Genomic DNA, 13,535 nt, shown 5'->3' with positions numbered 1-13,535 from the left:
CGGGATCTTTCTGCATGGAGTTTGCATGTTCTCCCTGTGCATGCGTGGGTTTTCTCCGGGTACTCCGGCTTCCTCCCACAGTCCAAAAATATGCTGAGGTTAATTGATTACTCTAAATTGCCCGTAGGTGTGAATGTGTGAGTGCTTGTTTGTCTCTATATGTAGCCCTGTGACAGACTGGTGACCTGTCTAGGGTGTCTCCTGCCTTCACCTGAGTCAGCTGGGATAGACTCCAGCTCCCCCCGCGACCCTAGTGAGGATTAAGCGGTGTATAGATAATGGATGGATGGATAATAATAATAATAATAATAATAATAATAATAATAATAATAATAATAATAATAATAATAATAATAATAATAATAATAATAATAATAATAATTTATATGGTAATCGGAAAAGAAAAAAGTCAAAAACACTAAATAAAGTCCACATTAATAATCTTTACAGTTTGTTGATGTTTTTAAATCAACAAGAAAATGCCAAATGTGAAAGTACTGGTTATTCCCCTAACTAGCTGAGCAGAGCCTCGTCAGTAAACCTGCTGTAATTATAAACTCTGAGTCAGTCGAACTGTGTCTTCTGTGTAAACTAACGCTGAGGAAGCGTTGAAAGGCTGCCAGCAGAAAACGAAGCTCGGTTAACGACGACGAGGAGACTCTCAACGCCGTCAGACACTTCAATGGAGGAGCTTCTACTGCAACATGCAACTCATTAACTGTGACACCGCATCCAGCAGAACATCAGGAAGTCGGTGCCGGCTACTCTTTGAAATCGCAAAATTAATTCCTGGTTCGTCGCTGATGATGCGCGCTGGAGAGGGGAGGCAACAAGCTTCACTTTACGGATCTCCCCAATTAGATGATGAGAGAGATAAAGGGCTATTCAGCGGGACTGGAAGCCTCATTTCCATCTCCTGTTTGTGCTCCATCTGCATTCCTTGCAATTAATTTATGCTAATCTCCATCCATAGACAAACTGCGTTTCCCTCCCGCTGCAAGGTCAACCACACAGGGAGGCTGCACCAATTATTAACCCTCCTCCTCCTCCTCTTCCTCCTCATGCTGCACTGAAAAAACAGACCAGCAAAGAACAAACAAATAGAACATAACCCCCTCCAAACACCATGGATGAGGAGTGAAGATGGGAGGAAGGAAGTTGACCTAAAAATTCAGTTTTCCTCCTGAGGGCTGAGGGAGGAAAAAGTGGGTGCAAACAGCAAAGTGTGTTATTTTTCTGATCTCACAAGGAAAACTGAATATTCTGCTCACAGTAAACAAACATCTGACTGTCTTATTACATCTAAATAAACCTCTGGATCAGGCTGTTGGATCTAAATGCTGATAACTGATATACGATTGGATGGCTTGGGGCTCCGATCGTGTTTTCATGATAATTTACGTGCAACGTCTCGATCAATAAGAACTTCTTCTGGCAAAAACAGCATTTACAAATCTCTCACTCCTTTCTGACTTGAATCAAAAGTCACTTTCTCACTTCAGATGAATTCAGAATACAACAACTCGGCTTCTTCTTACTGGTTTTAGCGAACAGCATCACCTCAGTCCTAGTTTTTTTCTTGCTTTAGGATCGATCTGAAGATTTTCCCAATCACGTTTTGGCTTTAAACTACAGAGCAGAAATGTTGGCTCCATATGAGTCAACTTGCAGCCTTGGATCCTCAGATCAAGGCTTAAATCTCGGTTTGAGGTGCCTGAGGTGATGAATCATCTCGTAAAGCCCGTTTTTGTAGATCTGCTGCCCCTTGTTACAGTAATTCAAAATTAATGTGGTGTAACAACTTCATATCAGGTCATCAAAACTGATTTTTAAACTCTATGAAACAGGATAAAATGAGTAAACTGGGTCTTTTTCAGCAGACTCAAGTCACTGCAGGTTGGTTTTAACTTGGTTTTATACTGGTTGTGACATCTAAAAGTCAGATTCTGTAGATAAACTTTGACCAAATGGGTAATTACTGTGCATAAATGTCAATAAGACTTCATTATATGCAATAATGTTGTTGAAATTGTATTAAAATGTAAAAAATATTCATATGTGAAACAGTAATCATTATTATTTTTTATTTCTGATGTCTCCTACTAAAGGATAAGACACAATCTATGACAGGGTTACTTCTATTCTTTTACTGTTTAGCTATAACCAGTATAATTTATTTTTATTGCTTCTATTATCTTGTTTTAACTTTTACTATCTTAACTACTCATCTCTTTTTCTGTCTTATCCACTTGTGTTGCTTTGGAATGCATCCATTTTTAACATCTTGTATTTTCTTAATTGCTTTGCACTTTGAACTGCATTTGATTATGTTTAAAAACTGCCATAAAATGCAAACAATCGGCTGCTAAAATTCTGCTGTTGACAGAATTTCGGGCCGCTTTATTGCATCACTTGATCTTAAGTCAAGTATCAGCACTCAAGTACCCAAAAGAAGCTTCATTTTATAAAGTAATGCTGTTAGAAAGTCTTTTATTTTCTCAAAATTAATGAGTCTCAGTCAGTGCTGTCTGCAGACGGACATTAATTTCTTAAGCACACATTATTTCTATTTTTGTGGAGGTTTCTTGCAGTGTGAGGCTTGAAAATATATTCGTAACATCATGTGATTTCAGTAGGATTGTTTTTATGGTTCTCATATTGTAGGTCAGAAAGTCAAAAGTGTTGAAGGACAGAACAGGAACAGAAAGACACTTGATAGTCAGATACATGCCACATTTAAAAGTGAAAGACAAAAACATGTAAAAGACTTTGGTAATGAATACTGAAAGAAAACGGAGAGAACTAATGGAAGGAAAGGAAGAAAATGGACGTGGCACAACGGATGAAGTTAGATTAAAGGGAGCAGACCAATACCTTTCTTCCTTGCTGCAGTTAGCGTTTGTGATATCCAAGCTTTTACTGAAAACAGATTTGCTAAAAGGGGGGCAGACAGAAAACCAAGAGACAGACAGAAAGGCAGTCACATTAAGGGGAATCCTAACATCCAGCATGCAGTCAGAAAACAAACAGAACTTATCACTGATAAATGACAAAAAGAAATCACAATGGGACAAAGAGAAACGCAAAAAAAACCCAACTCATGCACAGATCAGGAAATTAGGAGATAAAAACCAAGAGTAGAAACACATTCATGGATCATGCTGGAGTCAGTGGGACGTTCAACAGGCTGCCTCATCGTACAGGAACCATTTGTGTACATTTTCATCTGCGAGACATGTTTACACAGTGTGACGTTCTGCTTCATTGTCTCTGCTGAATCATCATCATCAGCGAGGAGAAAACCTCACAAGTAAAAAAAATAAAAATAAATCGGCAGCTGAACAGACCTGCTGCTCTGCAACAAATCTGGTAATTACTGCTGCGTGAAGCTCATCTACAGACCGTCAGAGCTGTAAAATACCCAGGGAAATGTAGGTATGGATACTGTAGCAACCACATTACTGCAACATGGCTGTGCAACAAAAAAATATCGTAACAATAACAATAAATACATTCAGAAGTACCTGAATTGCTTAAAAAATAGGACAAACGTGAATATTCTCATACACTTTATCTCCATTCTACAAGTGCTTTTTCAAAAGGTGGGTTTCTTTTTTTAAATAATATTCTAATGACATTTAAAGTGCACAGAGAGAACTATTTGGGCTTTTTACTTCTTGTACTCATGTAAATTTGTAATGTTAATTCTTTGTGTGAAAAAAGAGCCTTTTATGTCCACTCTGGCTATTTTAAACATGCTATATACACAACCATTCAAAAGTTTGGGGTCACCCAGACAATTTCATGTTTTCCAGGAAAATTCACAATTTTATTCATGTACTAAAGCAAGGGTTTTCTAATCATCAATGAGCCTTTCAACACCATTAGCTAACACAATGTAGCATTAGAACACAGGAGTGATGGTTGCTGGAAATGTTCCTCTGTACCTCTATGGAGATATTCCATTAAAAATCAGCTGTTTCCAGCTAGAATAGTCATTTACCACATTAACAATGTCTAGACTGTGTTTCTCATTAATTTAATGTTATCTTCATTGAAAAACAGGTGTTTCTTTCAAAAACAAGGCCTTTTCTAAATGACCCCAAACTTTTGAACAGTAGTGTACGTAAATAAAGGTGATTTTAGATTGTAAGTCATTTATATATAGTCTATTATCTGCTGCCTGTAAATTCAAAAATACTTGCTCTTGGTCACAGGAACTGTTAAAAGAATGTTTATAGACATATGCTGTCAACACTTCAGAGACAGTCCAGCAAGGTCAACAGGTTTTTGTATTGAAGCTCCGGTTTTGGTCTAAAACAGAACAGATTTAGTGTTTATACACAATTATGAGACCACAGTCGACGGTACACATCTACTTTAAATCAATCGTGTGAATTTAGCTCATGGATAGCTGACCTGCTCTCTGTTTCTTAGAGACTTTTCCCAAGTTAATAACTCCATCCTGTAAAACAAAATGCCAGGGGGCAAGCAGACAGTCCATGCAAAGATGCTATTAGCTGGTTAGCATGTTAGCATTTAGCTCTGTGAGCAAATACGCTGTAAAGATGTGTGAATTCATTTTGTGGTGTCATTTTCTAGTATTATTGAGCCTTTACTGGCAGTGTTTAATACTATTATTGTTATTATATGACTGTATTAATATGAAATTATGTGGGTTAAATTTTCTTTTGGTACATGGCTCTAAATTTACTTTCATGAGTAGAAGCCTTAAAAAAAAAAAAAAAATCCAGTTGGTGAAGCTGCAGATTCAAATGCTGTTGTGGCAAAACATGTTGCTATAGTTCCCACTTAAAGTAAATATTTTGCCTTTTATATTTAATCTGTGCACAGGATTTTTCCAGTAATGACCTGCGGTTAAATTTCCTTTCTTTCTTGCTATTACAGGCTGCAGATGATGAGCAAACACCTGCAGTCCTGATCAGTTCAGATACACTATTCTACATTTACGTAAGACAGAAACACGCCTACATTTCTGGGGACAAAATGGGTGTTAACCAACGTACAAATGGATCATCCAGCAGTGTAACAGCGTCATTAATCAAATAATTCTCAACTGTGACTGTTCTGCATGAAGGAATACTGTATTAATGCACGTTTTGATCGTCCACACTCCAGCTGATCTGCATGCTGTGTGGGAGAACCGATCTAATCAGAGCTGCTATGGATTAAAGTCTCATTTTCTAGCTCTTCTGGCAGCTTTTAATGCTGTGTGTTGTGTTGTAAAACTGGACAGCTATCTGTGAAAATGTAGTCACAAGACACCTGATGTTAACTTCAACCTGAGCCTCTTCATTTATGTTTCTCTCTCCTCTAAAAACCAAACACTTTCAACAGTTTCTCAGTTGAAATTTTAGGATATAAAGGCTCCATGTTATTGGTGTTAATCAGCCTAACTTGAGGATTTTAGTCTCTATCTTCATTCTTGCTGTCTGTCTGTCGGCAGTCTTCCAGTCTGCATGTGCTGATTATTTTCTCTCCACTAAAACTGTCTGCGATGACTGAGCCTCAGGTCCAGATTAAATGAAGACTTTCGTGTGGATTTCGGCTGCACTTGCACTGCTGGTAAGTGACCCTCAGACGGTTTAACAGCGAAGTAACTGGGCCTCACTTTATTAAGGATGATGGAGATTATGAGGGATGTCGGCGCTGATTCACGGCTCTGCTTTTGTCCCGCTGAGCTTTATATGGCTGCGAAGTGACTGAATCCAATTGTGATATGCAAGTTTCATTAGCACTGAGATTACGTTTTTGAGGGGCTAATGTGGATGTTAAATAAAAATGTAAAAAGCACAAAAGTCAATCTTAATTTTCTTAATTAAGTCATAAAGTTGCAGTATGTGGGATGAGAGCTGCTCCTGGAGGAGGTGGAAAGTAAAGCTTTTTGTGAAACATTTTGAACAGATTTTTATTAAAAAATGTTGAAAGATGTTCAAATGAATAAAGATTTAAGGTAAAATGCAAACTTCTAGTGCAAATTAAGGTAGATGAAACTTCCTTTTTGACTTGTATTAGCTTGCTTTTATATAAAACGTCATATTTTCAAGACAATCTTTTATCTAAAATTGACTGCATTGTTTAAAGTCATTCCTTTCATTTTTTATTGAGATCAAATTCTTCTTTCACATTGTTTTGCTGCCCCACTTTAACTCTCACTGTCTGTCAAAGAATTTATATCTTTAATGTTTCTTTTATACATATGAAAATATAAATATTACAGCACTAATATTTTATTATTATGTTGTGATCAGACCAGAAGTGACACATTTCAACAACACTTTGTGATATTAAAGGGATCATTTCAACTTCCTCCAATCTGTTGGTTCATCCCAACAATTTAAACATCCACAGGCACTTTGTGCACAGTTATTTCAGTATTTCAGGCCTGCAGCTTCTTAAACCGGGATGCTTCTTGTCCTCTTTGACTGCATGCTCCATGCACACTTCACACACACAAGACACACAAACCTGAGAGTCCTGTTCATGCAGTTTAAGTGTTGCACTGATTTTCTGCCAGACCTAAGAGCAAACTGTTAGTCTCTGGCAGAGTCTGAAACAGGAGCGTATGTCAGGCCTTGTGTGATGCGTTCTGTACATCCTGAACCCACAGAGAAGGAACAATGTATTTAACCGCAGTTCAATGAAGCGGGGAAAGACTTACAGCTGTGGAGAGACCTCCCAGTGAACTTGACAGAAGCTCAGTGAAGTGAAGAATTGAACTAAGGTCGTTTTGAGGGCAAACAAGACTGCGTGCGTGAAATAAATTCTTAAAAAGTCCAGTTAAATTTTGAGAAGTGCTCCTGAGCTGTACCTCCTTCCCATTGTTTTTGCAAAACTGTGATGAAATGCATTATTTATCACAACTGAAAATCCACCAATAACCATCAATTACACATCAACTGGACAACAGCAAATTCTCTTGATTAAGCGGAGAAAAGCGTCTGTCCATGCACATGAACACACGTGCAGCTCTCCGTGTCTTACCTCTGGCCGTGGGTTGCCATGTCGATGGCTCGTCGGACCGGTACCGGAGATCCTCCCTCCGTGACGCTCAGGACCTCCATGGACTTCCTCTCTGGCCTCCGCTTGCCGTGACGGCTCAGCATGGGCGAATCCACACGCTTCCTGGGAGGGTCTGCTGAGCGGAGTCAGGACGAACACAAGGACAGGAAACCAGTCAGAAGACCAAATCACCAGAACTCAAGAAATTCCACCTCGTTTTGCAGTAATGCAACATGGGGTTTATGTAAAAGAAATGTAATAACTCAAAGAGGTCAATGTAATACTTCATTTCAAGGGTGCAATGAATAATTTAGGTACAAACACAATATAAAACACAGTGAAAAGCTGAAAGTTCCAGCCCAGCTAAGCCATCCATTATGCACTCTGTGAATTTTTTTCTCTAAAATCTGCATGAAATCTAGTGCTGCATTTGAAAGGTGCATTTGAAAACATTTCATAGAAACAAAACAATCTGAAATACAGGCATGAATAATGCCTGCTACATGCAGGAAACACGTGTAGCTGTATTCTGGAAAACAAATTAAAACACAGACAAAATAGTGCATTGAAGCGTGAGCATCTGTATGGTGTATGCTAGCCAAGTCCTGTGTCACCATGCTAACATACTGATGTATAGCAAGTGAGGGGTCAGGCAATGGCCAAAGTTATTAAATATCATCCTCTGGGTACCATGAATATGTGTACAAAACATAATAGCACATCATCCAGTGGCCGTTGAGACTTTCTGTGTGGTCCAAGGTGGAGGTCAGCCGCCTACCGATCTCGGTGCGTGGCGGCAGGTTCTGGTCCTCGTGACTTGGATATCTCTCCTTGCGGTCCAGCAGCAGGAAGTAGATCATCTTCTCCTGGTTGTCACTGGAGGGAGAAGATAGCCGCAGAGATCGCCATCAGCCGAGTGGCCACCGGTTAAGAGCAGCACCAAAAGACGCTTCATCATCACAAGACATTAAATAGAAGAATTCATCAAACTGACAATTTCACAAGCCGTCTCATATTTCTCTGCCACCCCCTTCGTCCCCTTTCAATCTGCTTCCTCTGCGGTTTTTATTGCGTCCCGCCACCCTCCATCCCCCTGCACTCACTCCTCAGACAGCAGGTCTTTGGTCAGTTTGTCCTTGTCTCTGAAGCAGCCCAGGGAGTGCATGCTCTCCAGGACGTCCGGGTCGATCTCCTCGGCCGAAGCCAGCGTCCTGATGGCCACCTTCCTGGGGACGGGCTGCTCCGGCTCAGGCTCGTTCTTTCCAGCTCTGCAACACAAAACATACAGCAAACTGTCCTACGCACATTTTGATACAACTTGTGGTATCATACTGTTATAAACACAGGTTAAACACACAAATACAAACACATTCTGACCAGTTAGAATCGCTGTGATATTAGCACTGGATCTCAATGTGGTGCAGAAGAGCCGATCTAAATAGCAATGAACATTTGTCAAACTATTTGTAGTAAACAAGTATAGTATCTTCTTCTAGATTTATTAGCTAAAGATTACTTTATAAAACTGGTTACACTTTGCTAAAAATACAGGCACACTCACATTCTCCTTGGATTAGAACTGCACATAAGTGTTTTCATTCATATTTTCTCGACTAATTGATTAGTTGTTCAATCTACGGTCTAAATGTGGTTCTTGAAGTTCAAGATGACGGCCCCAAAGTATCTTGTTTTGTCCATAACCCAAAGATATTCAGTTTATCGTCATAGAGGAGAAAAGAAACTAGAAAATACTAACATTTTAAAAGGTGGAACCAAAGAATTTGTACTTGTTTTTTTCCATTAAAAATTACCCAAACTAATAAATCGATCATTAAATCAATCGCCAATCAATTGCTGCTACAGGACGGTCCCATTTCCTGAACCATAAAGTTGTTCTTGCAACTTCGTTAAGTCAGAGAGTCAATGTGGAAAGAAGCACTAGAAAGAAGATGTGTTGTAATTCATTTATCAGGTTATTTAAACAACATGTTAAGAGCTGTTAGCATTCAAACATTGCTATACCCGACCGGTAATAAAAACTTTTCCAGTTAATCCAGGTCACTCTACCTGGATAGCAACTATTGGTTACAACTTAAAACCAGAGGACTAATTAAATGTTAGCAAAAATTGATAATTTGCACAATTAATCTAAAGTTTATTAGTTCATTACTCAAACATTTACTTTCTTCCACCATTTTTCTGCGTATATGACAACTCTTCTTTTCCAGGTTGTTCTGGTCAGAGCACCTCTTTGTTGCTAAAGCACTGCAACAAAAGGTCTGGGGAGCATGCATACATTTTACACTTAAAGATTAATGTATCTAATGTCTAATATAATAAGTTAAAATGTTTTTTCATTGAATTCAACCTTTTCTATAAGTATAACAAAAGTTAAAGCCAATTTAGGATTGAAAATGTCTTTAAAGTTTTGGACCAGTGGCTTCAAACTTGAGGATTCATCAAAAAAAGCTGAAAAAAGCTAAATAATATTTATTGCTGTTCTAATTTCTGCTTTTGTTTCTTTGTGAATTACAGGACAGCTTCATCTGTTTGGACGTTAGAACTTATTCTAATTAAACAATGCTAATTCACTCTTCCTGGGCAAACCAAGTCTTCATTTATCCAAGTCTTTTGTATTTTCTACGTTCATACTTTTCAATTTCACATCAGTAACAATAATATTTTAAGCTAACTGCTGGGGTTACAGTGGAGTTTTAGACAAACAACATCTTTGATGGGTTCAGTCTTTTTGTTATTTAACTCAATAATTAGACTCAGACTATTATAAACAGGAAGTCAGCAACATGTTACTGTCAGAGAACAACCAAGACTGATATGCATCAGTTAGTAACAGGCTAAACATCAGTATCTTGACATTTAGGTTGAACTCTGAGTGGAATTTCTAATCAATAACAGATTTCGGCTCTTTGAAACCCAGAAATAGTAAATCCATTAGCGATCAGAGGTCCATTAGGACGGAGCGTCATGATGTAGCCAACAGGGCTCTCGGACTCAAGACTAATGGACCTGCTTCTTCTCTGAAAGGTCTCCATCAGAGATTTCAAAGCCTGGCTTTGATGATGTTGTTACTCTACATTACCTGCTATGACATTTTTCTTTCATCAGTTCACTTAATGTGGACACGCGAACAAACACTCAACATGAACACACACAGGAAAGAAATGACAGGAGGATACTCACTGGTACCACGTATGCTTCTGGATCTGCTCTAACTGTAACAACAATCAGAGGAGGAAATAAACATTAATGACCTCTACTTGTATGAGGAACAAACGAACATGGACATGTTTATTAGTGAAGAGAATTTCTGTAATGTTTTTGCATGATGCAAGATGTCAGTGGTTTTTAGGGGCTTCATTTCGGTACTAGAATGATACTCCACAAGACTGTACTTTATGATTTTGTTATGATTTGTGCACCTTAACTGGTGAAAGCACACATCTGTAAGGTGTAAATCTGTCATTTTGTTTGTTTTTTTCTTTTCTTTTGCAAACATACAGCCAAAACGCATCTTACTATTCCCTTTGATTAGCCGTAAGGCAGCACCTTCTGTAAGACTGTACAAGCTGCAGTAAAGAAGTTCAGGGACTACAGTTCTTAAAAGCAGAAAGTGAACCTGACTTTGTTTTTTCTCCAAAGTAGCCTTCTTGTGCAGCAACACACAGCTCCAAGTGCTCCTGCAACATTTGGAAAGCGCCCTAGAAATCCTGTTCTAATAATATTGTGGATCTAATCCACTGTGTCAAAACAGCAACTGTTCGACTTTGATTTTTTTTTGGAGGAGCGGGAAATTTTGCAGGGAGCCAAATCTGGTGAGCAGGGTGAGTTTTCAGAGACTTGTTAAGGGCCATAGATCAGATCGTTTGCGCAGAATGTTGCTCCTCAGACGCCTCAGACACAATATAGTAGAAGTCCGTGTTGTCAGTCCAGTCCTGTGGGACTAATTAATGGTGCACAATCCATGCATGTCTAAGAAAATGACAAGCATGTTTGTGGTCGCACACCTGTCCTGATAAAACTTCTTCAGTCATGGAAACTACAGTTTCTAAGCTGAAGTCTCTGGTTTGTTGGTATCAACCTCGTCATTGATGATGATCTTCGACATGAAGGTTCGGTCAGTTTGACATTAAGTTTGAGGTTTGCTCTCTGCTCAACTTTGAAATCGTAAATGTGCACCTGCAACTGGTCAAAATTGGACTTCCAGAGAGTGGTATAAGTGTGGCAGGAGCACTGGGAGCAGAGTGTCACTGCATACAAAGACTAGTTTGAGGGGGGACAGCAGCTAAATTTATATCCAGTATGGTTTTTCCTTTATATAGGTGTAGACTAAGATGTAAGCACATATACAGGACCCTGATTTTTCAGCAGCAGGACTGCCTCGTTCAGAACTGGCTGCTAGATGCACCAGAATGAAGAACATTCACAACACATACAAACACAGGAGAGATCTATCCTTCACTGGAAGAGTTAATGGTTTTACAATGCTCTAAAACTTTAAGGATGAGTTAGTGTAGCCTGTGACATAGCACGACAATCACAATGAGGGCTAAGCAGAAGTATACTCTCCAAAGTGCTGTACTTCAGGAAGAAAGTTGGACTACTGAACAATTTTTCAAGAAAAAAAAATGCTGCAAATGGAACTGTAAGTTCTTCATTTATTAAATGCATTTCATCCGTTGTCAGAAGCTGCTTTAGGCTTTAACTTTTGTAACCTTGACTGGCAGAGCCTGTTGGGGAAGTAAAGCACCTCAAAGGGACAGTTACCTGTGAGGCTAAACACAGGGAGAAAAATCCCTCATGCGTAACGGACTCCTGTGATTGTTGCCGGTGGTTGCTAGCTTCGGAATGAGGTGAATCTACAGGTGTTAACCCAAAATTTACCACCAGATTCAGTTGTTACCATTTATATATACACCCCAGCTTAAAAAATTAGTCAAAGAAACCATGTGAAACTTTGCAATGTGGTAGAGGAATCTTAAAGACTTACTCTCAACCAGTTAAGAAACAATACACCCATTTTGGTACCATGAAGCCCTTCTGAAAAACAAAAAAACTAATGTAGTAGTGGGCATATATTAACAGCGTTAGACAGAGGAAGGCTAGAAATGGAGAAGCAAGATAACCTTCAAGAGGTCAATAAGTGGCACAGTTGTTTTAGTCCCAACCTATGTGTTAACTGTGGATTTTGCATTTCTTCCTGTGTGAGAGCAGATTTTAATCTAAATATTTTTGGTTCACTCCCACTGGCCAAAATATTTTCAGTGAATTATCTATTATTTTATTGACTTCTACACAGCTTTAGCCTTCTGGCTTCATATTTGTGCAATATTTTATAGTAAAGTCTTTTGAAAAGTGTATATACATCATCAGTCAAAAGTTTGGACACACCTTCTCATTCAATGCTTAATTTATTTGTATTATTTTCTACATTGTAAATTAATACTGAAGATGATTATTATTGGTTTACAACATAATTCCACATGCCTTCTTTTATAGTTTTGATGTCTTCAGTATTAATCTACAATGTATAAAATAATGAAATAAAAACTATTGAATGTGTGTCCAAACTTTTGACTGGTAGTGTAAATACACTCACTGGCAGTAGTAGAAGTACACCTTTATAATCTACTGTAATACAATTCAGTACCACAGCTCTGCTTTCACAAAATGTCAGAAATTGTCTTGTTTTTCTTGCTGTTGTTATATATATATGAAAAGGCTAAAAAGGCTAAAAAGATGAATTCTGACTCATGGCGTCCAGTCTGAAGCTCATCAGAGGTGGTGTGATGCCAAAAACAACAGCTCAGGGTTCAGAACTGAAGTGAGAGCACGTTATCTAATAGAACTTCTTGTTATTTTTGTACTGTTTCTATTCTGAGCCAAAACAAATCTTTGGCCCGAGATGAAAAGATTGTATGCAGAGCTCAGTAGCTGCAGGGCCAGTCACAGTGCAGCGGCGCTAAATTTAGCCTGAGCAGTGACTGGAGGCAGCAGCCAGACTCTAAAGACGCAAACTGATGGAAGGTTTCAGGGCTGTTGTTCTGCAGCAGGTCGTGCTGTGAGGAGATGTAGGTTTTTGTATTTTTTTTTTTATGCTGTAGCTCACCGTCAGCCGCTTGCTGGCGTCCACTTCAATCATCCCACGCAGGAGGTTCTGACAGTCTGGAGGGATGAAGTGAGGCATGTGGAAAACTCCCAGCTTCACCTTCTCCAAAAGGTTCCTCAGGTTGTCGTCATCGAAAGGCAGAGCCCCCTAGAAGACAGGAAGCATGGCGTCAATATGAGGAGCTGCAGGAGTAAAGTTCACTGCAGGATTTTATTGAGCCTTGTTTTGTTCTGGGTGCTGTTACCTCTTCTTTTATACATGCACATTATATGATATCTTCTACATTGGTGCATCAATATTACATTTGTGTTTACTCATTTGTACTTAATTTATTTGTTTTGAAATCTTTATAAATGCTAATTGCGCTTGTTTTACCTCTCATCCT

The 13,535-nt window shown here is 38.8% G+C and overlaps 1 protein-coding gene across 11 annotated transcripts in view; it reads right to left on the bottom strand.

Moving 5' to 3' along the window:
* LOC111574458 (serine/threonine-protein kinase BRSK2-like) overlaps positions 1 to 13,535 on the bottom strand; it is a 185,916-nt gene that overhangs the window by 28,494 nt on the left and 143,887 nt on the right. For 4 of the 11 annotated variants that reach the window (XM_055009505.1, XM_055009514.1, XM_055009525.1 and 1 more), the window contains exons 8-13: positions 13,151 to 13,297; positions 10,225 to 10,256; positions 8,127 to 8,291; positions 7,802 to 7,899; positions 7,006 to 7,159; positions 2,875 to 2,934 (exon numbers count right to left, since the gene is read on the bottom strand). In XM_055009505.1, the coding sequence (XP_054865480.1) occupies positions 2,875 to 2,934; positions 7,006 to 7,159; positions 7,802 to 7,899; positions 8,127 to 8,291; positions 10,225 to 10,256; positions 13,151 to 13,297 (656 nt within the window). The remainder of the gene's footprint in view (positions 1 to 2,874; positions 2,935 to 7,005; positions 7,160 to 7,801; positions 7,900 to 8,126; positions 8,292 to 10,224; positions 10,257 to 13,150; positions 13,298 to 13,535) is intronic. The other 7 variants (XM_055009509.1, XM_055009517.1, XM_035952385.2 and 4 more) reach the window with 3 other exon arrangements.

This window comes from Amphiprion ocellaris, chromosome 1 (genome assembly GCF_022539595.1).
Source record: "Amphiprion ocellaris isolate individual 3 ecotype Okinawa chromosome 1, ASM2253959v1, whole genome shotgun sequence".
NCBI lineage: Eukaryota > Metazoa > Chordata > Actinopteri > Pomacentridae > Amphiprion > Amphiprion ocellaris.
This window is presented reverse-complemented; position numbering and strand designations above follow the sequence as displayed.